The sequence below is a fragment of the Delphinus delphis genome, chromosome 1 (genome assembly GCF_949987515.2).
Source record: "Delphinus delphis chromosome 1, mDelDel1.2, whole genome shotgun sequence".
Classification (NCBI taxonomy): Eukaryota; Metazoa; Chordata; class Mammalia; order Artiodactyla; family Delphinidae; genus Delphinus; species Delphinus delphis.
The window spans coordinates 170,126,436-170,153,290 of record NC_082683.1 but is presented as its reverse complement, the minus strand read 5'-3'; the positions used below and the strand labels follow the sequence as shown (position 1 = coordinate 170,153,290).

The 26,855-nt window shown below is 38.6% G+C and overlaps 1 protein-coding gene across 1 annotated transcript in view; it reads right to left on the bottom strand.

Annotated features, from left to right (window-relative positions):
* USH2A (usherin) overlaps positions 1-26,855 on the bottom strand; it is a 779,248-nt gene that overhangs the window by 388,656 nt on the left and 363,737 nt on the right. Inside the window, exons 32-34 of the mRNA XM_060022310.1 lie at positions 7,609-7,768; positions 5,859-6,030; positions 500-647 (exon numbers count right to left, since the gene is read on the bottom strand). Coding sequence (XP_059878293.1) covers positions 500-647; positions 5,859-6,030; positions 7,609-7,768 — 480 coding nt within the window. The remainder of the gene's footprint in view (positions 1-499; positions 648-5,858; positions 6,031-7,608; positions 7,769-26,855) is intronic.

Below are 26,855 nucleotides of genomic sequence, written 5' to 3'. Positions count from 1 at the left end.
TATATATTTAATGTATGCATGCTGAACTATTTATAAATAACATATTAAAAATACAGAGTTCCAAATGGTCCCTTTTAAGATAAACTTATTAAAGCAAAAGCAGTTTGAAATACAGTATGTGTACGAACTTTCTATCTCCCTACTTCTCTAAGAAAGAATGAATAACAGTCAAAAACAAAAAGTCATGGAAAATATAATGTCACTCTCACAAGGCCATTCTTGGGAATCCCGGTTTGTTCTCTTCACCTCTCCCAGAACATATTAAACCATAAGATGCAGTACATAAGAACTATCAAAAGGGAGCACTTTTGAGCCACCAAAATTGTATGTTAACCTAAAAGCCACAATCTCCTAAACTACAGACAATGATACTATCTCAGGTATTTTATGTGCTAAAATGATCATTAAAAATTAAGCACCACATATAAGCTGCCATTTAGAATATTAATTTACCTTTGCTAATCATCTTTTTAACTTGAGGCTAAAAGAGTTCACTTACCATTTGGATATTCAGGCTCAGTCCAGGAGATGTTAAAGGAGTGAGGTGAATCCGGGTGCACTTTGGGGGCTGGCACGCCTTCGGGGGCCCTCTCCTCAGTCAGGGCCTGGCTGGCCTCACTCACCGTGCATCCACCCCCGGTGCAAGCCTGGACAGACAGACAAAAAGAGCCCATTTCACTTTGGGGCCCCAAAGTTTAGATGAGCATTGAAGAAAGAGAGTTCACCATAAAGAGTTCCAGGTCCTTTAAAATAATGCTCTCTTTTTTAACCTCCCACCCCCCAAATAAATTTGTTTCATTGCTGAGGTTTGACATTTAATTGGTTTGCTTTTTAGGACACGAGACATCCACCTCCAACGATCAAGCAATAACCCAGAATGAAAGAATATATGGATTATGAATACGTCCTAAGTTAGAGCCTAGAGATGGGGCATATATTGACTGTGTGAACAGCCACGATGAAATTATTCTCACACAAAGGTTCTTCGAATGAATTAAACACACACACACACACACACACACACACACACACACACACAACTGTGTACACCATATGAGAAAAGTACTAGAGATTGAAGACTACTTCAGGACAAAACAAGTGATTTCTAGAAAAAAAAAAAAGAACACAGAAAATATAATCGCTACTTACTGTAGCGTGAGCAATACGTTTAAAGTAGAACACAATGTGAAATGGAATAAAACAATATTTCTCATAAATTGACAACAAAGCAGTTGTTGAGTGAACGTTCATTGGCTTTAAGGGTCAAGTCATTTACTTACGTGCCAGGGGAACTGAGCTTCAATACGTGGCCAACAAACTTAAAATGCTCACAGAACCCCCAAATCCCAAAGGAGGGAGGGTTCCAGAAATGGATTCATGGATATTAGGGATATTCAGAAACTTCTGTGTACATTTCCATCATAAACTGCCAACAATTCCAAATAAATGTTTCAGCATGTGAGGAAAATATCACCCCTACCTAACATATGAGATAAGCACTTCTCCAGGAAATTGAGACATGCACACAGTTTTTCCAGCCTATGTCTGCTAGTAAATATCAGCAATTCTGTCTTTATATAACGCAGCTATTTGAAAACGACGCTAAAGCTTTGCTCAGTACCTCTTTAAGTTACAACTGTAATTTACACAATAAGATGTAAAGATCTTTCAAAAAGCACTAAACTTTACCACGAGCATTAAGCAAATGAAGCGAAATCCTAGGACAATGTAAAAGGCAGGCAGTTATTCAGTTCATTTTCATGGAAGGTAGATATGACTAATAGTAAAACACCGAAAGCCCTCTCTAGTTTTTCGGGCCTGTACCAAGCTTTCCAGTTTGATACTGAAGGAATGACCTTTTGATACTTAGAGCAGTTAGTATTCTTTTTCCTAAAGATAGAAGAAAGCTGACTGATTTTAAAGGTATTTTCTTATACTGAAGTATACTACTTGTAAAGTTGCTGCAAAAGAGCTTCAAATTCTTCCCTCTAAGTAACAATAAATGGTCCGTAGACTCGGAGATCAATTTTACCTCTTATTGTAAGAAGATAACAGTAACCCATGTCTTCAGGATAATTTCTCAGCGTAAGCAAGTTTCAGATGGGCTAAACTGTGGCCTGGGCATGAAACTGCATTAAGATTGGGGACCTAATTAACCTCTGCGGGTTTCCTCTAATGCTCAGCTGTGGCATGTGCATATCTCTGTAAGAGATAAACCATACTCCTCCTGAGAACAGAATCTTGGCAAATAAGGAGAAATCAATTGAGCTCCTGATTCGAAGCCCTAGGACATGTTGCTATTAGCCCAAGAAATAACTACCTGAACGTTAAAACAGAAGAATTAAAAAAAAAAAAATTTCCAACGTGCTAAAAGTCCACCAGAAAACGTGGCAGGAAAAGAGGCTGTGTGAGACAGCTGAATCATTGAAGGAAAATGCTCAAAGGAGCATACTTTCCAGTCCTTAGAGACAGATAAATCCATCCACTGGCATTTCATAGACTTTTTTTTCCTTAGGAGGGGAAAAATGTTGCAGCATGTTATGCTGAAACTCAAACCACACTGGGATGTAATTCTGATAGTCTCTTTGTCACTATTGTTTTTCTTATTTGTGGCCTAAGAATTCCCCCCGTCATCTCTCCCAGAGAAATACTGTATGTACTATGCGACATTTCACTATGTATTTTTTAAAACAGAGCGTGAATTAAAATTTACTTCGTTTTGAGAATTTTATGGGATGGGGAATTCTGGAATAAATAAAGACATCCTCTGGTTTGGAAGGACTGTTTGTTGGGCTGTGTCATGGAAGACCCATAAACTAGCAACTTGATAAAAAGCCTTTTAAGGGTCCAAGGAGTTTATGAGAGAATTTTCCTTGTAAATGAACCCGAATTTACAAAGGGGTTGCTGAAACAACAGAATTACCTGCAACATATTTTATTTTGTTCTTTTTTTCCCACGTTCTTTTTGTATGCATTTAGAGGCGCTAGGTGAGTGGGGTGAGTATCTTAGTTCCTTCAATAAGGTAATAAATGTTCTTAAAGTTGCTTCTGGGTATAGCTTTTATCAATTACAAATATACTGTTTTAAACTGAGAAGTCATACTACCACCCTGAAGTGATGAGTAACCGGTCCAAATAGAAGATTCAATTTTGGTACAGTAAAATGCATAACTAATAAAAGCGTATCAATTATTTTTGAAATCATGACTATTAAGAACATCTAAAACTAGCATTCTCTTTTCTAAGAGGTTGTTTTCAGATAAGTAGCGTCTGATGATGTTAAGAACGCAGCATATTTTTAAAGTATGAAGAAAAAGAACAAGGCCATGTTATCTAGAAATGATCTTTAGAAAATTTAAAGCTCATCAGTTCCAAGAACCTTTCCAGGAAATATACTTAACATTCATCAAGAGGCAAATGTGAATATTTTTAATATGAATTTATCAAACTATCAAAGTAATATGAATATTATCAAACCATACATATCTCGATACCTGTCTTACAAGCTTCCTTATTTAATTGCTGGCTTATTATCTTAACCAGGAGCTACCACACTTTGCAATACCATTTGTTGAGTGGAACAAAATATTATACTGTTTCTTCTAGGACAAAGAGCTCGTATTTTGAACCACACAGTCCCTAACTCTGACATTTTACAGCAAGTTATTTGATTCACATCGGAAGTCTCAGATTCTTTATGAAATAAATGTACTCAGTGTTCACTCATTCATTCGTTCTTTCAAGAACTGTTTGCGAGCTTCCAGTTTCCGGACACCTTGTTTAACTCCACCGATATATGCAGTCTCTACCCTTTAGGAGTTTCTAATGCAGGCAACAGGGGAAATTACACGAAACCACATGAAGTAACATACCTGCTCCAGTCTGGAGTAAATCATATGGAATGCCCATGTATTTTTCTCTAATGTCTGCCTAAATGCTTTGTTATCTGTATGTTTTGTTCCTTAGCACTTAGCATGCTAAGAGGCAACTCCACGTGGCTGAGAACCTGATCTCCACCTATTAATCTCATGACCTTGAAAGCCAGTTATTATGTTGAAACTGTAAATATACACGAGTTCCTCAATTAACCAAGATGAACCTAAAACGTTCTGGTTCATTAAATTTATGGGTTAACAGAGTTAAAGTAAAAAACCTTTTAGTTGAATACTTCCTGAAGATGTATCAGTGTATTTTCTGCCCTAACAAATACAGTGAAATCAAAAATAATATGAGCAAATTTACTTCCCTAACAAGAGTTGGGACAAAGACGTCCACGTCTTTATGACATCTTGCACCAACATCATTCAGTGGCTGACAGGTCTCCTTTGACTTCACAAAATATTATTTGGGGTCACCTTTTTAGCATCATAGAATTTTAGGGCTCAAAGAGACATTAAAAATCATTTAATTCAAAGTCTTACTTTTAGGCTTGAAGAACCTAAGACTCAGTGCAATTAAGTGAATTTGTCTTAGGTCATTCAGTTAGTGGCAAAATCTGAATTAAAACTCAAGAGAGCAGACTCCCAATCTAGTGGTATTTATTTTTCAAGGTATTACAGATTTATAAAACATAGAAGATTCAGGTGAATTTTCATTGACTGCGCAGAATAGCCTAAAAATCGCCTTGGAAGTAGAAATTTGTCTCCTATCCTCTGCTTCCTTCTAATCCAAACCAAGAGCAACACAATTTCTGTTTAATTTTAGTTGCTTCTAAACCATAGGGACTTTTCTTATTTTGATATCACCACTGTTTTGAAAATAGTGTGGATTTCTGTATTAGCTTTTGAAAAGCAAGTTCATACACTTCTTATATCTTGGGTAATAAAGGTAAGTAATTCAGAAACCCATCTGCGTGCTGAACACCTAGGCACATGAAGCCAGTTCTGAACAGGATTTTTAACATTGTCTGATTGCCCTTGTTTGATGGTGTCAGGTCAGACAGCAACAGTTGAATGTAGTTTATTTTCTTGTGGTATAATATTTAGAGCATTCAAGAGCATGTTAAGTGAAATGAATGCATACACAGTGTCTACATAAATGTAAATTTATTCATAATCAAGAGCAGAATATTTTCTATGGCATTTATCAAAGCAAATATCCTTATATAGGTATTACTATAAAATGAAGAGTGTGTTTAAAACAAATAGGGACAATCTCATGTTTATATTCAGTTATTTTCAGATGTGCTATTAAACTTAAAAAAGATTATATTTCATCAAAAAACAAAAGGATCTACTGAGTATAAATTCCACAGTAATATCAAGGTCTTTTAAAAGACCTTTGTGTAAACATGCTATTTTGCATTAAAAAATGCTATCGCCTGTCTAAACCGTGTTGATTCTAGGGTTTTATTAAGTGACTGTTCTTTTGAGACAGAAGTGTAATGTAAACCAGGGTATAATAATAATCAAGAATATTTGGGGGTCATTTAAACCTTCATTTAAAAATATAAGACCTATATTTTCATACTGCACATTGCTTTTCAAATGAATACAAGCCCCATGGGGAAATAACTTTATTAATCCAAGCATTTTCTAAAAAGCCCTCAACAATTATGACATTCTACAGACAATAAAAAAGAAATAATTTCTGATAATCCCAAATTAGATTTGGAAAAACCTACTGATTCAGATGGTTATTCTATTGTTTGGCATAATCTAAAATAAATATGTAGGTATCAGATCAGCAGAATTTTCACTTTGTATTTGAAGTGAGATTTCAGTGTAAATAGCAATACAAGAGAATTTTGTTTTGTTTTGTTTTTAAGTGAGGCATGGAGAGAAGATGAGACAAAAGAAAGGGAAGCAGCAAGGGGAACGATGGGGACAGAGAAACTGATAAAAGTAAAGTGAACTTACTCCCAGCTTGACGAAGTATTTATTACCAGGAAAAAGGTACTGCAGCACATGATCCTGAAAAAGTTCTGTACTATTATAGATGACATCCCAAATTGTAAAATCATGCGTGTGATTTGAAATATATAGTATATAGCGCTCTAGAATTCCGTTTACTTTTCTTGGTTGTTTCCACCTGGGAATGAAAAAATATAGCATTATTATCATCATACCTTCAAGTCCAATCTGAAATGTGCGGGATTTTTAAAGGACACATATGAACTTGGATTTATGCCACTGTAAAGAAACACACTGAGAGCTCAAAAGTGATTCACTTAAAAAACCCAAGTAGTCATTAAATGTCTATTCTGAATGGTATAAAAATATGACATAGTACCTGCTCTCTAGTTATTTATATTTTTAATTAGCTAATAATACAAAAATGTATGAGTGAGCACTTGATTTTGAGCTTAAGCCATAGAACAAAAATTGGGAAAAGTACTGAGAACTTCTGAGAAATGAGAGGGAGAGATAATTGCATAATTTTCAAGCCACAATTGTCTTGAGAAATGCAGCAATCTAACACAGAGGTAATATGCAACTATAGAAGAAAAGCTGAGATTGGAAAGGCTGAAGTACTCAGATAAGACTTCTTGAACGAGGTGACACACTGCCTGGATACATACGACTGTATACTTGATAGATGGATGGGAATTGGTAGGCAGAAGGAAAAATACTCCAGATGAGGGTTACAAAGTGTCAGTGGGAATGAGTAGGACAAGTCATGGAACAGACAGAAATTGGTAAATTGAGAAATAATTATCATAGTGGGAAATCTTTTAAGGTAAATAAAGTGGGCTCAGCTTGGGATGCTGTGAAAGCCAATGGAAGAGTATAGACCTGGAACAATGGGATATAAATCACAGTGTTTTTCAGCTTAAATGAATATCATAATTTCTTCAGTTCAAACTCTTTTACCGATGAGAAAACAGAGACCAAGAGCGATGAAAGTAAACAAGTATTAGCTAGTGGGAAGAGAGGTCTATTGAGTTTTAATTCAGTACTGCAATATACCTTGTACCTCACATATTAGCAAATGGATCAGTAATATCAAAAATAATCTGAACGTGCCAATATGCGAAAGCTTCTTTCCGACTTCAAATGCTGGGGAACAAGATAGTCTTAGTTTGTAATCAAAAAGAAGAAATATGGGCTTCCCTGGTGGTGCAGTGGTTGAGAGTCCGCCTGCCGATGCAGGGGACACGGGTTCGTGCCCCGGTCCGGGAAGATCCCACATGCCGTGGAGCGGCTGGGCCTGTGAGCCATGGCCGCTGAGCCTGCGCGTCCGGAGCCTGTGCTCCGTAACAGGAGAGGCCACAGCAGTGAGAGGCCCGCGTACCGCAAAAAAAAAAAAAAAAAAAAAAAAAAAAAAAAAAAAAAGAAGAAGAAGAAATATAATTGTGCTCTCTAATTCCAAAACATTGCAAATAATGCCTCACATATAAAAAGCCCAAGGTAAGTAAGTGGTCAGTTTTTCCCTTATTGAAGTTTGCACAGAATCTGCATACATGTGTAGCTCAGCCTGATTGCATAAAGACAAAATGGAAATTAAGTTGGCAAGTGATAATCAAAGGTTCCCAGAACCACTGAACTAATCACCTCTATGCATTTAATCACAATAAAATTAATTTTATGTCACAAACCCTTCCCTTGATTGAACTCACTGGGATTCTTGCATGAACCAGTGTGTGACAGTGACAACATTTCTACTTACTGTACGGATATAGTTCTAGAATCCAGGACGGTCAGAATTGGGGGATCCACATGGTCTGGTGGCAGCTGTGCCGTGTACAGTATGACCACGGAACTGTTTGTACATCCCACATATGTGCAAGCACTGAGTAGAAACTGGTGGGGCGTAAAGGCCACTAAATCTAGGGGGTGGAGGAAACAAGAATGTATTTACCATCATAATTTTGATTCAGGAGATCTCACTTATTCTCTACTTTCCTACTTCTTAGAACTGTTAAAGTTTAAAATAAGAATCAATAGACATACAAATCAATAGCAATAAAATATAGGCTGTTTTATCCTTTAAACATACTATGGTCAGTTGTAAATAGAGAAGTGTCAGTCAAACTTTTTCTTTTAACAAATTTGACTGTTTTCTTCATTGTCTGCGACCAGGTAAATCATTTTCTGAGTTTAGAGTTAGTTCAAGGCCTCTGTTCAAAAATAAATAAGACATTTAAATTATTTTAAAGACGTATTTGAAGACAACAGGTCTGGCTTTTGAAATGCAAATAGATAGCTTATAAGAGTGACTTTGCTCTTGTAATTCCTTTTGTTGAATTTTTTTCTTCTCCTGTCCACCTGACCAACTACGTATTATTTGACCTTCAAGTTGTCCAGGCTCAGTGCAAATGACAATTTCTTTCTTAAGATTTCCCAAACGCACTGGGCCGTGACCCCTGGCACAAGGTGGAGCTATCATCCTCTCCTTTGTCTCCCAGGGTTTCACACATGCTTTGGCATAGCGCTTACAACCCTGTGTCATAATGATTTGTTTCCATGACTATCTGATCCATCAGACTGGACACTGTAAAGGAAGCAATGGTGCTGTATTCATTTCGCATCCTCGATATCTAGCACAATGTCTGGCACATTGTAGGTTCGAATATATGTTTGAATAAATGAAGAAAGAATTAATGAATGAGATGATCTAGATGTAGTTGAGCTAGGTATAGTTGATCAAGAGAGTGGGTTAGTACCCTAGCCAGCATAATCTCTCCCTCCCCTGAACTTCCCTGGTACATTATACCTATCTGCCTCTCTAATGGATACCATATTCCCTTGTGTTAAAAGAAACTAATCTGTAATTTACTAATTTAATTCTAAAATACCCCAAACACTTCTTTTATAAAGCTACACAATAATTAGTTTGTTGAATGAATCTAAGCGAAGTTCAGTCAACTTTACCAAGATTTAAACATCAGTCACATTTTTATACTACTAGAAATAATCATTATTTTCTGGAATACTTTTGAAATAAGGTAGTTACAATGTAAGCAACACATCTTCTTTAAAGATCATTAACCTTGAACCATTACAATTTCATGTTTAAAAGATGAATGAAATGCAGCCTAATTCAGGGAAATAGATACTGCATTGCACTGACAGCAAAAGTAAACTGGGAAGAGAACACTTTGATTTTCATGCAAAGTATAATCAATTGGTTAAACATGTAGGCCATCAGAAGAAAGGCAAAAACATTTTTTACACTAAATATAGTTACTCTAGAACAAAAGGTGATTATCAAGAAGAGACTTGCAATGCTTTGATTAAGCCTTGTTTGCTTCACAACTTTATCCTACAAGTACTTGATGGTATCAAGTTAAGGGGGGGGCACCCTCAGGCAATGGGGTCAGAAGATAAGTTATAAGGACACTTTGAAGTTGGTGTTAAAACTTTGGGCTTGCCAGGGACTTCTGAGAGATGGCAGGATCAGCTACACCCTGTGTGCGCAAATCAGACAGAACTGGGTACTTTCATTTGGAGAAACATTCTATGAAACTTATAAAGTTAAAAATCATGAGAACAGTGGCCTCAGATGCTACAAAGAGAGCAAACTATTATTTACTGTGGGATAACTTCAGGCACAAAACATGTCCTACTAGCAGGTCCAATCTTGGCCAAAACTATAATGTGTTAATATGCTAACATGTTATATCTGTCATTTCCCTGTTTTCGTCATCTTCTCCTTCTGATTCTCAGGAACTTGGTGACCGTAGCCTCTCGTCCCTCCCACTTGTCTGAATTCCTTGCATTCCTGAGAAAGGGAAGCTGGGGATTTGACTCAAAAGCCAGTTTCAGGAGCAAAACCAAGGAGGACACAGAGCCTAGGGGAAAGGGGGAATCCCAGATGGGTAAGTCAGTGCAACTAGGGAAAAGCTGTAGTATTTGAATATGAGAATACAACAATCTTCTCTGAAAGGACATGCCCCAGCAAGAAATTGTATTCCATGGGGCTGATTCCAAGTGACTTTGGAATATTTTACATGAGAATCTCTCCCAGCCACACCAGAGTGTCTTGGTCAGCTGCAAACCTGACTGGATGCTACAATGCTCTTTTGCCAGTGAATTCTTTGTGGTGGGCAGTTTTCTTGCTTTCTTGCATTCTAGCTTGTGGAGGCAGGGATCTGGCTACCTAATTTGCAGGTGGTGAAGAAGTCGTAGCGTTCAAAGGTGGCCTGAGCCTTACCCGTATGTGGGGCAGACTTGCGTATCTGGGAGTCCTTAGTTATCTTGAGCTGGTGGGGTCAGAAAGCATCATCCTAGTATCACCATACCAAGTATCTCCTTATCATAGAATGCCCCATTCTCTTTTACACTACAGCCTCCATGCTTTGAAGGTGACCTTAATCAAGGAACTCCTAAACTCACGCAGAATATCTACTCCTAAACTCACCCAGAGTGGGAGTATCTTCCTGTATTAGTTCCAGGATTACTGTCTGTGCCGGGATTCTACTCTGAAAAAATAAGCTCCTCCATAGATTGGGAAGCATCCATGTATATGACAGTCAGGACTGGGGGAGACCAGGATGAGGAAGTGAGCATGCTTAGAAGGGCCATGTTGCTAGAGAGCGCCGGTAGGACTGGTGACCCAGGATTGAAGTAGAAAATACCAAATCTTGTCAAGTCCTCCATTCACAGTTAGGGTTTACCCCAGACTACTTATGGGTGAGCAAGTTGTTGCATTTTCGGAGATACAGAGTGAAGTAAGCCAGAAAGAGAGAAACAAATATCCTATATTAATGCATATGTGTGGAATCTAGAAAAATGGTACAGATGAACCTACTTCCAGGGAAGGAATAGAGATGCAGACGTAGAGAGCAGACATGTGGATGTGGGGGGGAAGGGGAGGGTGGAATGAATTGGGAGATTAGGACTGACATATATACACCACCATGTGTAAAATAGACAGCTAGTGGGAACCACTATAAGGCACAGGAAGCTCAGCTCGGTGCTCTGTGACAACCTACATGGGTGGGATAGGGGATGGGCGGGATAGGGGTGGGGTGGGAGGGAGGTCCGAGAGGGAGGGGATATATGTATACATATAGCTGATTCACTTCAACGTACAGCAGAAACCAACACAACATTGTAAAACCATTATACGCCAATAAAAAAAATGGCTTTAAATTGAATGTTGACCAGGGTTTAAGGCTGTTCCTGCTATAAAATATGAAAAGTGCCACAGAAAACAAAGAACAGAGAGAGAAGAATCAGGAGTGCTCAGTAATTTTAAAGGCGAGAGTCAGCGGTGTTATCTAATTTATTGTCATAATCATTTTGCAATACCTGTAAGTCAAGCCATTATGCTGTATACCTTAAACTCATGAAGTACTGTATATCAAGTATATGTCAATAAAACTGAAAGAAAAAGAAAGGCAAGAAACAGTGGAGGCCACAGCAGCAAGATGATATTTTTGGCAAAGACTTGGAAGGAGTGAGGGTAAAAGTTGTGGGGATTTTAAGCAAAGGACCATTCCAGGAGAGGAAACAAGGATAGCAAAGACTTGAAAGGAGGAACAACCCCAGAATGGTCATGGCAAGGAGGCCAGTGAGGCTGGAGCAGAGGCAGAAAGAAGAGATGACATCAGACAATTAATAAGGGACCTGATCACATGAGCCTTATAAGTCTTTGTATGGATTTTGGGTTTTAATCTGAGATAACCTTCTTAGGAAGCCACGAGAAGATTTTGAACAGAGCAGTCAGATATAGATTTCGTGAATATCACTCTGGGTGCTGGGTATAGATTACAGTGAGCAAAGAACATATACATTCTTAGCGTACAAAAACGCAACTGCATTTTATATACTGATTTTGTATCATGCAACTTTATTGAATTCGTTTACTAGTTCTAAGTTTTTTGGTGGCATCTTCAGGATTTTCTATATATAGTAGCATGTCATCTGCAAACATAGACAATTTTACTTCTTGCTTTCTAAGATGCCTTTTATTTATTTTTCTTGCTTGATTTCTTTGGCTAAGACTTCCAGTACTATGTTGAATAAAAGTGGTGACAGTGTGCATCTTTGTCTTGTTCTGATCTTAGAGGAAATGCTTTCACTTTTCACCATGGAGTATGATGTTAGTCTTGAATTTGTCATATACAGCCTTTATTATGTTGAGGAATAGATCTTCTATACCCAATTTGTTGACAGTTTTTGTCTTGTTGAATTTTGCCAAATTTTTTTTGCATCTATTGAGATGATCATATGATTTTTATTTTTTATTTTATTAATGTGGTGTACAACATTTATTGATTTGCATATATTTTGAACTGTCTTTGAATCCCAGGGATCAATCCCACATGATCATGGTGTATGATTCTTTTAATGTGCTGCTGAATTTGGTTTTCTACTCTTTCGTTAAAAAATTTTGCATCTATACATCAGGAGTATTGGCCTATACTTTTCTTTTCCTGTAGTGCCCTTATTTGGCTTTGGTATCAAGGTAATGCTGCTCTCGTAAAATGAGCTTGGGAGTGTTCCCATCTCTTCAATTTTTGGAAGAGTTTGAGAAAGACTGGTGTTAATTCTTCTCTAAATGTACAATTCACCAGGAAAATCATCTGGCCCTGAGCTTCTCTTTATTGCAAGGTTTTTGATTACTGTTTCAATCTTCTTACTAGTAATTGGTCTGTTCAAATCTTCTGTTTCTTCATGATTCAGTCTTGGTAAATTATATGTTTCTAAGTTATATGTTTCATCTATTTCTTCTAAGATGTCCAATTTGTTGGTGTATAATTGTTTATAGTAGTCTCTTATGATCCTTTACATTTCTTTGGTATTACTTGTAATATCTCCTCTTTCATTTCTGATATTTCTTCTTTTTTTATTAGTTAGTCTAGCTAAAAGTGTGTCAATTTTGTTTCTCTTTTCATAAAAGCAGCTCTAGGTTTTGTTGATCTTTTCTACTGTTTTTTAATCTCTTTTATTTATTTATTTATGCTCTAATCTTTTATCTTTCCTTCCCTCTGCTAACTTTGGGCTTAGTTTGTCCTTGTTTTTCTAGTTGTTTAAGGTGTCAAGGGAGGTTGTTTATTTATGATAGTTCTTTTTTCTTAATGTAGGCATTTGTCACTATAAACTTCCTTTTTAGAACTGCTTTTGCTGCATCCCATAAATTTGGTAGATGTATTTTCATTTTCATCAGTTTTGAGATTTTATTTGATTTCCCTTTTGATTTCTTCTTTGACTCACTGGTTGTTCAGGAGTGTATTGTTTAATTTCCACACACTTGTGAAGTTTTCAGTTTTTCTCCTGTTATTGATTTCTAGATTCATACCATTTTGGAGAGGAAGGACATTTGGTATGATTTCAGTCTTCTTACATCTTCTAAGGCTTGTTTTGTGACTTAACATATGCTCTATCCAGGAGAATGTGCACTCGATAAGAATGTATATTCTGCTGCCGTTGGGAGGAATGTTCTGGATATGTCTATTTGGCTTATTTGGTTTAAAGTGAAGTGCATGTCCAATATTTTTCTTTTGATTTTCTGTCTAGCTGGTGTATCCATTGTTGAAAGTGGATTATTGCAGTCCTTTACTATTATTGTACTATTGTCTATTTCTCCCTTCAGATCTGTTAGTATTTGCTTAATATATTTATGTGCTCTTATGTTGGGTGCATATTTATTCATAATTGTTATATTCTGTTGATGGATTGACCCTTTGTCATTGTATAATGACCCTGTCTCTTGTTACTGTTTTTGACTTAAAATCCATGTCTGATATTGATATTATTTGTCTGGTATTGTCTGATATTCTCTGATAGCTATTCCTGCTGTCTTTAGATTTCCATTTGCACGGAATACCTTTTCCCATCCCTTCACTTTCACTCTATGTGTATTGATGTGTATCCTTAAAGTTGAAGTGAATCCCTTGTAGGCAGCATATAGTAGGATCTTGTTTTTTAATCCATTCAGCCACTCTATTCCATTTAGTTAATTATTGATAGGTAAAGACCTACTAATACTATCTTATTAACTGTTTTCTGGCTGTTTTATAGTTCCCTTATTCCTTTCTTCCCCTTTTGCTGCCTTTCTTTGGGAGATAATGATTTTCTACAGTGGTATTCTTTGATTCTCTTCTCCTTAACTATTGTGTATCTACTTGTGTATTTTTGCTTTGTAGTTACCATGAGGCTTACATAAGACATCTCACGACAGTCTCTTTTAAGTTAATAACAAGTTAACTTCAATCACATACAAAAACTCTACCCTTTTATTACCCACCCATATTTTGTTTCTGATGTCTCAATTTACCTCTTTTTTTTTTTTTTTTTGCGGTATGCGGGCCCGTCACTGTTGTGGCCTCTCCTGTTGCGGGGCTCTGGACGCACAGGCTCAGTGGCCATGGCTCACGGGCCCAGCCGCTCCGTGGCATGTGGGATCTTCCCGGACCGGGGCACGAACCCGTGTCCCCTGCACCGGCAGGCAGACTCTCAACCACTGCGCCACCAGGGAAGCCCTACTTCTTTTTATATTGTGTATCCATTAAGAAATTATTGTAGCTATAGTTATTTTTTAAACTTTTGATATTTAAACCTTTATATTAGGGTTAAATGATTAATGCACCACCATATCACAGTATTAGGGTATTCTCAATTTGACTATATACTCACCTATGCCAGTATGTTTTATATTTTCATATATTTTCATGTTACTAGTTAGCAGTTTTCCATTTCAACTTGAACTCCTTTCATCATTTCTTATAAGGCAGGTCTAGTGATGATCAACTCCAGTTTTTGTTTGTTTGTGAAAGTTTTTGTGCCCTTCATTCCAGAAAGACAACTGTGCTGGCAAAAATATTCTTGGTCAGCATTTTATTTTTCTTTCAACACTTTGATTATATCATCCAACTCTCTCTTTACCTATAAGGTTACTGCTTAGAAATCCACTGATAGACCTATGGAAGTTCCTTTATTTGTGAGAAATTTTTCCTCTTTTTGCTTTTAAAATTCTTTGTCTTTGATTTTAGACAGTTTTATTTATAATGTCTCAGAGAAGATCATTTTGGATTGAATACTTGGGGTGACTTATTACCTTCATAAACTTCTATGTTCTAATCTCTCCCCAGATTTGGGAAGTTCTCAGCTATCATTTCTTTTAATAAGCTCTCTGCCCCTTTCTCCCTCTCTTCTCTTTCTAGGACTCCAGTGATGTGTAAATTGATTCTTTTAATGGTATCCCATAATTCATGTGAGCTTTCTTCACTCTCTTTCATTCCTGTTTTGCTCCTCTGACTAGATGATTTCAAATGACCTGTCTTCTAGTTCACAAATTCTTCTGCTTGGTTGAGTCTGCTCTTGAATCTCTCTATTGACTTTTTCAGTTGAGTCATTACATTCTTCAACTTTAGGAATTCTGTTCATTTGTTGTTGTTGTTTTAATGATTTCTATTTCTTTGCTGAGCTTCCTATTCTGTTTATCTAATTTCATTTAGTTTTCTATCTTTGTTTTCTTGTAGTTCATTCTATTTCCTTAAGAGGATTATCCTGAACTCTTTGTCAGACAGTTCATAGATCTCCATTTATTTAGGGTTAGTCATTAGAGTTTTATTAGTTTTCTTTGGTGGTGTCATATTTCCTTGATTATTCATGATCCTTATGGATCACGGTGTCTGCTCATTGAAGGAAGTAGGCATCTCTTGATTACCTAGGACCAGCCTAATGCCTGGATCCACTGGGGCAGGCCTGGCACTTGAGTCTGTGGTGATGGCCCTGGGACCTGTATCTATGTGAGCTGACATGGATCCTGGTTCCAGGGGGCCAACCAGGTGCCATGAACTACTGGGTGGGCCCATAATCTGGGTCTGTAGCAGCTGATCCAATATTTGGATATTCCACGAGCCTGGTACTGTGAGAGCAGACCTGGAGCCTGATGGCATGAGGGCTGGCTTGGAGCTAGGGCAAGCCTGGACCTGGAACTACATGAATCGGCCTGTGACCTGGGGCCTCAGGAGCTGGCTCGTAGTTGTTGGGAGCTGGTTTTGCACATGGTCAGGCCAAGGGCCTGGGTATGTGTGCTGGAGCTGGACTTAAAACTGGGGCTGTAAAGGCTGGGCCTGGTAAACGGGATCTGCTTGGGACCACTGGAGCTGGCTAGCATATGGGTGGACCAGTGGCCTGGTTTCCTGTTGGACTGCTGAGAGCCTGGAGCTAGGGAAGACATCTGGAACTGGAGGAGTCACCTGGGGCCACTGGAGCCTGGTGCAGGGTTGAGCTGGGGCCTTGGGTTTGCAGGGGCCTACTAGGAACCTGGTGTTGTAGAAATTGCCTAATGCTACAAAACCTGCTTGGGGCTACTGGAGCCAGAAGGTGCAGGGTAAATCAGGGGCCTGGATTCATGGGAGTACACATGGAGCTACCTGGGGCCTTAGGAGTCAGCCTGGTGCTGGGACAGACCAGATCTAGGATCTGTGGTGAAGTCAGATGCTCACTTTACTCTCCTTCTCCCATGGGGAGAGTGTCTCTCTCCATGCTGGGCTGCTTGGGCTTGGGGGAGGAGGGATGGGGATAATGTGAATCTATCTTTCTTGCCCTCCCCAATGCATCTTTCTTATTTCTGTGCTTCACCCATGTGCTATAACCCCTAACCGGGAATCCTTGGCTCTTATGAAGGTATTTCTGTGTGTGGATAGTTGTGATATTTCTTGCAGGGGGAAAGGCAAGAAAGCCCTGTGCCACCATTTTGCTAACATCACTTCAAGAGGATCTCTGGATATGTTTTAAAGGCAAAGGTATTAAGATTCCTCAGTGCATTGTAGGTAGAGGGCAAGAAAGAAGAGCCAAAGTTGACTCCAAGTCTTGTGGCTTGAGCAAAGACAAGGACAAAGTAACCATTTATTGGGTTGAAGATCAAATACAAAACAGGTTTTGAAGGGGAAGATTAAAAAGTCATGTTTTATGGAGCTGAAGGAATCAGGGTTACTGACTTCAGACTATACTACAAAGCCACAGTAATCAAAACAGTATGGTAGTGGCATAAAAAGAGACACATAGCTCAATGGAACAGGACAGAAAGCCCAGAAACAAACCTACACACCTATGGTCAATTAATCTATGACAAAGGAGGCAAGAATATACAATGGAGAAAAGACAGTCTCTTCAATAAGTGGTGCTGGAAAAACTGGACAGCTACATGTAAAAGAATGAAATTAGAACATACTCTAACACCATATACAAAAATAAACTCAAAATGGACAAACTATCTAAATGTAAGACCAAATACTATAAAACACCTAAAGGAAAACATAGGCAGTACAGTCTTTGACAGAAATTGCAGCAATATCTTTTTGGAACTTTCTCCTAGAGTATTGAAAATAAAAACAAAAATAAACAAATGAGACCTAATTAAACCTAAATGCTTTTACACAGCAAAGGACACCATAAACAAAGTGAAAAGACAACCTACAGAATGGGAGAAAATATTTGCAAATGATGCAATTGACAAGGAAATAATTTCCAAAATATACAAACAGCTCATACAGCTCAGTATCAAACAAACAAACAACCCAATCAAAAAATGGGCAGAAGATCTAAATAGACATTTCTCCAAAGAAGACATACAGATGGCCAACAGGCACATGAAAAAAATGCTCAACGTTGCTAATTATTAGAGAAATGCAAATCGAAACTACAATGAGGTGTCATCTCACACCGGTCAGAATGGCCATTGTCAAAGAGTCTACAAATAATAAATGATGGAGAGGGTGTGGAGAAAACGAACCCCTCCCACACTGTTGGTGGGAATATAAATTGGTGCAACCACTATGGAGAACAGTATGGAGGTTCCTGAAAAAACTAAAAATAGAACTACCATATGATCCTGCAATCCCACTCCTGGGCATACATCAGGAGAAAACTCTAATTCGAAAAGATACATGCACCCCAATGTTCATTGCAGCATTATTTTCAATAGCCAAGACATGGAAGCAACCTAAATCTCCATTGACAGATGAATGGATAAATAAGATGTGATATGTGTATGTATATGTGTGTGTGTGTGTATATATATACATTCATATATACACACACACACACACACACACACACACACACACACACACATATATAGTGGAATATTACTCAGCCATAAAAAAGAATGAAATAATACCATTTGCAGCAACATGGATAGACCTAGAGATTATCATACTAAGTGAAGTAAGACAGGCAAAGATAAATGTCATATGATATTGCTTACATGAGGAATATAAAAAAATGATACAAATGAACTTATTTACAAAACAGAAATAAACTTGCAGACACCAAGCTTATTGTTACCAAATGGGAAAGGTGGGGAGGGATAAATTAGGAGTTTGGGATTAACATATACACACTACTATAGATGTAACAGACAACCGACAAGGACCTACTGTATAGCACAAGGAACTATACTTAATATTTTATAATAACCTACAAGGGAAAAGAATCTGAATAAATAAATATATAGGTATATATATATATATATATATATATATATATATATTTAACTGAATCACTGTGCTGTACACCTGAAACTTACACAACGCTGTAAATCAACTATACTTCAGTTTAAAATAATTCATGTTTTAGACATGGCAAGTTTGAGAAGTTGATTAGACAACCAAGTGAAGAGGTCAATTAGGCAATTTGAATACAAGTTTGGAATTTCAAGAAGAAGTCATGGCTTGAGATGTAATTTGGGAAGTCATCATCTTATAGATGGCATTTAGAATGGATGAGAACACAAACAGAGTGAGTACAGACAGAAAAAGAAAAGGTATGAGGACCCAAATCCTAAGATATCAACCTTAAGCTGTTAGGGGAAAAAAGCAGAAATCAACCAAGGAGACAGAGAAAAAGCAATCAGTAAGCTATGAAGATATGATGTCCTAGAATTCAAGTGAACCAAATGTTTTATGGGTGATAGGTCTAATAAGAGGAGGACTAAAATTTGACTACCGAGTTTAGCAATATGGCAGTCACTGGTATTTCTGCGACAGAAGTTTCAGTGAAGTTATGGATGTCGAAGCCTGACTCCAGTGGCTTTGTGAGGGAATGAGAGAAGAATAATTAGACACAGTGAATATAAGCAACTTTTTCAAGAAGTTTTTTTGTAGAGGAAAGCAGAGAAGTGAAACAATAGATGGAAGGTGAGTAGAGCCCAGAGGGGATTTTTTAAAATAATTAAATGAGATAAAAATTATGTTTGCTGATGGGAATGACCCGACACAGAGTGCAGAATTGGTAACGGATGTAAGAGGAGAGGGTTGCTGGAGCTTTTTCCTTGACCATGTGAAAGACTGGAACCAAGTATGAAAGTCGAGAATTTGTACTTAGAAGGAGCAGGGACAGATAACTTATGGTAACAGGAGGGAAGGCAGATTATGTGGGTACAAATGCTGGTAGGTAGGAAGATGGTGGTGGGAGTGGGTGTGGATTTATCTTATAACTGCTTCCGTTTTCTCAGTGAAGAAGGAAGCAAGGTCATCAGTCCAGAGTGATCTTTTGATTCCCCAGAGTAACACCCTGCAGTGGCCACCTATTGCTCTTAGAATGAAACATACTTGTGGTCAATGAGCTCCTACTTCATTTGACAAATGCCTACTTCTCATGCCTCCCATACACTGGACATTTCTGTCCCTTCGTGTTCCTCCAACACTGCAATCTTGCACCTCCAGGCCTTTGCAGGTGCTGTTTCTTGTAACTAAAGTCTGTTTTCTCCTTCTTTGTACTTGGCTGAATTTATCTCATCCTTCAGGTTCATCCTCCTCTGAGTGGTCTTTCTTGATAATCTAACAGCATGGCCACCACAATCCATCCCCAGGTACTCTCTGTCATATCACCTTGTTTAGTTACCTATAACTATTACCAAGACATGTCAGAAATTGCCTTGTCATTTACTCAAGGTAAACTCCTTGAGTACAGAAAGATATTTTCTATCATGTTCACCAAGATGTCTTCAGGATAGATGAGAGCTAATTAGCACAGTTTTACTTGTTGAATAAATGAATTGGGCAAGACCGGAGGGAGACCTCGATCTATGCCCCTTACCCAGATTGCCAAATTTTCTCAGAAATAGAGTAATATCTAAAAGTTTCCAAGAATCTATTGAATACAATTTGTCAGACCAATGTAAATGTAAGATGGAGATGATTCACTATTAAAAGACAAGAAAAAGGCAAAGTTGTACTTGTTTGAATGCCAAAACATAATTCTCAAACATGAATACTTCATTAAAAAACCCAGAAGATAGAGATACACCAAAATATTAAAGAAGATGTGGTAATATATGCAATGGAATATTACTCAGCCATTAAAAAGAATGAAATAATGCCATTTGCAGCAACATGGATGGACCTAGAGATTATCATACTAAGTGAAGTAGGTCAGTCAAGGACAAATATCCTTTGATATTGCTTATATGCTGAATCTAAAAAAAATGATACAAATGAACTTATTTACAAAACAGAAACAGACTCACAGACTTAGAGAATGAACTTATGGTTACCGGGGGAAGGGTGGAGGAGTAGTTTGGAACTGACATGTACACACTGCTGTATTTAAAATAGATAACCAACAGGGACCGACTGTATAGCACAGGGATCTCTGCTCAATACTCTGTAATAAACTAAATGAAAAAAGAATAGATACATGTATATGTATCACTGAATTACTTTGCTGTACACCTGAAACTAACACAACATTGTTAATCAACTATACTCCAATATAAAATAAAAATTTAAAAAAACTACAATCTATTATGGAGAAAAAATTTTTTAAATATATTAACAGTGGTTTTCTCAAAGTGAGGGCATGCAGATCAGTTAAGTTTTTTGGTTACATATATTTTTCAAATTCTGTGATATACATGTATATATTAGATGGAGAAAAGACAGCCATAGTTTACCAATATCAATTCATTATTTAAGAAGATGTATGCCCAAGACCTAGTTGACATATGCTCTATTACACTTCCTGTGTCATCATACTTCTCCTTTCCTCAATGACTTCAGCATTGGCTCAGTTTTCTTTTCAATCATAATCCCTTTTTTGGCAGCTCCAACATCCTCAAGGATGACTCATCTCTGGACCTGGCTCCACTTAACTTCCTCAAATGTAATGCCCTTCACTTCTGCTTCATTTATTCAACAGGCAGCATAGTTATACCCACTACTTGATCATCTTTGGAACTATCTCCAAGATTCTTAACCTAAAATATGCCCTCTCTGACCACAGATTGTTAAATTCCCGCCTCTTCCACTGGTCATATCCCCACAATCACTCCTTTGCCACCACATCATGTACAGCCTCTTAGTATCTTCTTATTTCCAGAGTATTCGAATATTTGCATTTTCCTTGCTATGACCTTTGATCACCCATTTGAAAGCCACTCTCTTGGGTCCCTAGAGGTTTCCACCTCCCCAGTCCTCTTCTGTATCTGCTTTCCCAATTCCTAGCTCTGGATAAATCTCATCATCTTATTTCTCTAACACTTCTCACGTCTCTGAGATGTGACTGAGAGGCACTGCTGAAAGAAGCTACTATAATTCTAGGTTTTCCAATTTGAAATAGATCCTTGTCACTCCTCAGCAGTAGCTGTCTTGTTGCCTTGTTTCTCCCTTCATCGCATTGACCTTTTATTTTTCTCCTTTCATGGTTTGGCAAATTCTCTGGAGGAACCAGTGGGGTCTAAAATTGGAGCCCTCAGGGATAACTTCCTCCTCTGAGCCTCTGTCATGCTTGGTATCTGTACCACAGGAGCCGAGATCAATATGGTTGCCATCCTAACCTGTGTCTTTTTTTCTTCTGCTCTTCTTTACCCCTGACCCTCATTTAAATTTTCCTCAATCAAATTATACCTTCAGGGGCTTCCCTGGTGGCGCAGTGGTTGAGAGTCCGCCTGCCGATGCAGGGGACACGGGTTCGTGCCCCGGTCCGGGAAGATCCCACATGCCGCGGAGCGGCTGGGCCCGTGAGCCATGGCCGCTGAGCCTGCGCGTCCGGAGCCTGTGCTCCGCAACGGGAGAGACCACAACAGTGAGAGGCCCGCGTACCGCAAAAAAAAAAAAAAAAAAAACCTTCAGAATTTATCTACAAAATAGGAACTCCTTTATAAAACAGAATGTGTCTGCTCAGGAAGCAGAAAGAGAACCCTCCCGGACAGAGAGGAACAGAGAGGGTTCGAGGTTCAGATATAATGTTTGGGAGAAACAAGAAGTGCATAGACCCTCCTCTTCTCCACCTCGGGTTCCCCATATTGATGGAATAAAGATAGAAGGAAGGAGAAATAAATGTGCAGGCTCTTGGGAAGAGGGGCTCTGATCCCTGTTTCCAAGATAGAGTTCCAGGGTGGAGAGAGACCCCAACCAAAGTAAAGAGCTTGGTGTCTGCAGGCAGGCGGTGCCAAGAAAACACTGCAGACTTCAACTTCCCAGGTGTGACACAGAAGCACTGAAGATATGTACTGGACCCGAGCGGGTAATATCAACAGTGATCCCTTTGCATAGAGGAGGAATGCACCATGTATGGTCACACTCTAAATGCCAAGAAACTATGGAAGACCCTGGAAGGTTTCACACCATAACGGGAGGGGAGGGGACCCCCTGCGAGTGACTGTGGTTCATTTGCTACTAACTGTATGGGAGTAAGTCAGATATTAAGTCGAGCTATAGAAATAAATATGTAGATATTCACAGAAATAGAGCTATATAGGTAGGTGTCTTATCAACTGAGATTTATAAAGCTTCCACGCTCAACTGGTACTTCATTTATGCCTATGACGACCATACAGCTAAGATTTTCAAACCTAGGCAGAATTAACATGTTCTCCATTTTTCTAAGATATATTAATTCTCACACACAAAATAATTTGTTAGGTCATATATCTGCTTTGGGAAATATGATTGCTATGTCTTTGCTACAATAGGAACTGAGGCTTTTATTTTGATTCTGAAACGTTAAAACATCAACTCAATAGTACAAAGAGAGCCAGTCTGATTAAACAGCTTTTTTGACTTTCCAGTCATTTTTATGCTTGTCCTGTCTCCACCCCAAAGTAGATTATTCTCAATGTATTTCCATAAGAAGAGGAAGTGTCACTAGTGTAATCTGTAGGATGAGGGATGACAAAAATGAAGGAGCTAGAACCTACCATGATACATGGTAGAAGAAGCTGCCCAGGTGACCTGGTTGGGAAATCCGTGGTGAAATGGGAGGAGATGGTGAGGATGAGGGAAAAGAAAATTAGAGAAAGAAAAAAGGAGACAGCATCAGGTGGGGGAAAAGAGTAGCTGTGTGAAAAAGGAACAAATAGAATGGGGGATTTTTAAAGAAAGAATTAACTAAAAAAGTGAAACAGTTCCAGGGGAAGCAGACTAAGGCATTCTTTGGGAGTGAAGCCACAGACAAAACCACCAATTTTAAATTTAAAGCAAAGAGGAATATAATGATAATTCTCTCCTCCCTGCGTGACTGCAGCTGATTTGGTAACATGTCTGTAGAGATGTGAGTAGGTCCTTCAAGGGCAACGTAATGGATCAATGGATTCAAACAATTGCAGGTATGTACACAAATCTGAGTCAGTAAATGGAGGGTGGGGGAACCCTAAAAACATAAGGCCACTGTTTGTCAGAGCCCCTGAGCAACAACATCTTGTTTCCCATTTGCTTGACTGCATCATTTGCATAAGATCAAACACAGGGAGTTGTGGACAGGGAAAAACAGATCACTCTACTATGCATTAGAAATGGATCCACAGGCATTATTCTGAGACGTGTTACAAGGAAATGCATCCTGGTGCATGGAAACCTCGCCGATTACTGTCAAGCAAACTATAATTTACAAGACTGGCCATGAATTATATGCTGTTTTACCATTGATTTCATGCTGTTGTTCGGAGAATTTCATTGATCTCAATTTACACAATGAACCAATAAATAGGCAATGATTTTAACTCCTGGTGTAAAGTGAGGAATTTCCATCTTCTCATTGGTTTCTCCCATCAGAAAATTAAAAAGCAGTTTTTGCTTCTTTATCATCTGATGCGTGTTCTCTGGTTCTTTTTCTGAGAACTTCCTAGTATTATTTCACAGAGGAAAAATACAACTTTTCCCTGATTTTTCTCTCTTCTTTCTGTGCATCCTGCCCACAGATCATCACCTGGATGTTGAAAAATGTGGGAACTATCTAGGTAGTTACTGACCACCTCTCCTTCTGTCATTTGGTATTCCAACTTGAAAACCAGCGCTAGGGCATCGTTCAGTGAGAACACATCTTAGGCAGCAAGACCTAAAAGGTGCTGTGTTTTCCACAGATGCCTGCAAAGCAGTGAGCTATACCAGAGCGCACGTGGTGTATCAGGGTGCGTGCATCTCTGCCAGCGTATAGACCCTGCTCCACTCCTGCTTCTTTTGATTCCAGAAAAATCAGATTCTGACCTTCTAATGAATAAAAAGCAGAGGCTTTCTTTAGCCTGAACATCATTGCTCTTCTGCTCCTCATAGAAACCTTAACTTGAAACATGCTTCTCTTTGGCCGGGTGAGCAATTAACCACGATCAACATCCGGTGCTGTGCTTTCAAACTAATTCGCAGAGCTGGAATCATTTCGCCCTGGTAATGACTCAGACATAAGACCACACCCAAACTACATTATTAAGCTCTACACGTTTTCTGTATGTGCTTCCAATATTTCCCACTTCATCAGAGAAATGCACATCCCTCCCTTTCATCAAAACCCTATTCAAAGATTATATTATTCATGGAACATCTCCTGATTCTCAGCAGGTGCTTTGTTTACACTCTATTTGCCCTTTTAACAAATCTCTGTTGTGAGCATCTTTATCTCAGTCATAGGTATTCACAGTGGCGGGGGTGTGGGGGGTGTGGGTGGGGTGGGATTACACTCTATTGGAGAACAAGGCTGCATCCCCTTATGACTCCTAATACTTTGGACATTCCTGATGGTTGAAGAGTGAAAACTTCATCGCAATAAGACAACTGGAAAAGAACAGAGGAAGACCTGGGCTCTCCCACCACATGCCATCAGGATAGCAGCAGGTGGCATGTGGTGGAGGAGCCCAGCCTGCTGGGAGTTGTCAGGCACTAGTTTGTCTATGATAATGAGGGATGATGCATCCTCATTTTCCTCTTTCTCTCTAGCTGGTTAGAACAAAAGGCTTCCATGCAAAACTCCTTAGGTTGACAGATCTGAGTCTCTCTACTACTCAATTTGTAACAGATTACAGTATATTTAGCCCAACGTTGTTTTTCTTTTTTTTCTTTTTTTTTTTTTTTTTGCGGTACGCGGGCCTCTCACTGTGTGGCCTCTCCCGTTGCGGAGCACAGGCTCCGGACACACAGTCTCAGCGGCCATGGCTCACGGGCCCAGCTGCTCCGCGGCATGTGGGATCCTCCCGGACCGGGACACGAACCCGCGTCCCCTGCATCGGCAGGCGGACTCTCAACCACTGCGCCACCAGGGAAGCCCCTTGGTTACTTTTATAAAAATAGAACCTAGAGCAGAATCACCTCCCTGCTCCACACTAACATCCCACCCACTCCTCTACTTTGACTCTGGAGAGTGAGAGACAGAATTAGGAAGTCAGTATCTGGCTTTCAATTTTCATAAATGCTTTTAACTCACAAACCAAAGAGAGAGACTTGAGATAAGATTCCAGGAATATTATTTGAAAAAGTTTAGACATATAACATCTAAATATTTCTTGCAACACTGGGGAATTTCCCCCCAGATTTAGGTGGAAATTTGCTACTCTCATATTCTTTAGTAATGTGTGTGGATTAGTTTTTGGGAAGCAGAGATCATCTATTTGATGTGAGGGCAATGAACAAGAGAAATATGAGTATTAGAACTAATGAGACTTATTTGTATATTCAGATTAATGAGATCTGTGAACTTTTGAGATAAATCTATCTATATCCATCTATTTATCAAAAAGGAGATAGCATTTAAGTTGGTTTTCAAGCAGTGGGGACAGAGGGAGAAGACATCCTGGATGGGAAGAGTTGGCAAAAGGGGTTGTTGTAGAATAATTCAGCACAAGCTTGGTGAGAAATGTTTAGCTTAGGTCAACAAAGTTCAGTTTAGCTCAGGTGCAGGACACACGAAAGAAGTAAAGGAAATAATGCTAGAAAGACAGGTTGGGGCCAGATTGGAAAGACCGTTGGATTCCAGGTTGGTAACTCTGCAGTGATGATGCAATGGACCCAAATATAATGGAACTGGGGGTTAGGAAACCTTTATCTAGTTCTTAAAGAACTAAGAACTGCCATTAGTCTGCATGAACTTGGGCAAAACACTTGCCCTCACTGGCTCTTGGTTTCTTCATCTGTAAAAAGAGAAGTTTGTGTTCAATGCTCTCAGAGGTTAAACTCTCTACTGAATGTCTATTTTTCTAAGAAAACTGACGTTCAGAAAATTGTGATAAAAGTTTTTCCTTCTTGGATATTTGCTGTAATAGTTACAGAGGCTTGGAGATGATCACCTGTTTAATTCATCATAAAATGCTCTTGCAATTTCATTTGGAAAGAAATACTAAGCAAATTGTCCTGCATATAAGAAGAGAATGGGTAACATGAGCACAATGGATTCCCAGAACGTAAATTGTAATGTCAGGGTGCAAATACCTTATTAAAATTATGTTTCAACATCAACTTGTGAAAATACAATGCATCAAAAGCAACCACTGCATTTTTAGAAGCTGATGAAGTCTTCAATGAAGTCTAGTCTTCACAGCTAGAAGTAGTTTGGCCCATTATAAGAACTGTCTGTAAGAACTGTCTAAATGTCCTTTGGCCCATTTTACTGAACTGTCTATCCTTGAATCACTTCCATACAATGACAGGTTTTTCTCTTTTAAAACAGTAATTATCAAAGAACAGTCTTTTGACATTCCTTCAGAAAAACACTTACGTTGCAAGTGCTCACGTTATGACAGCGTCTAACTTTTTC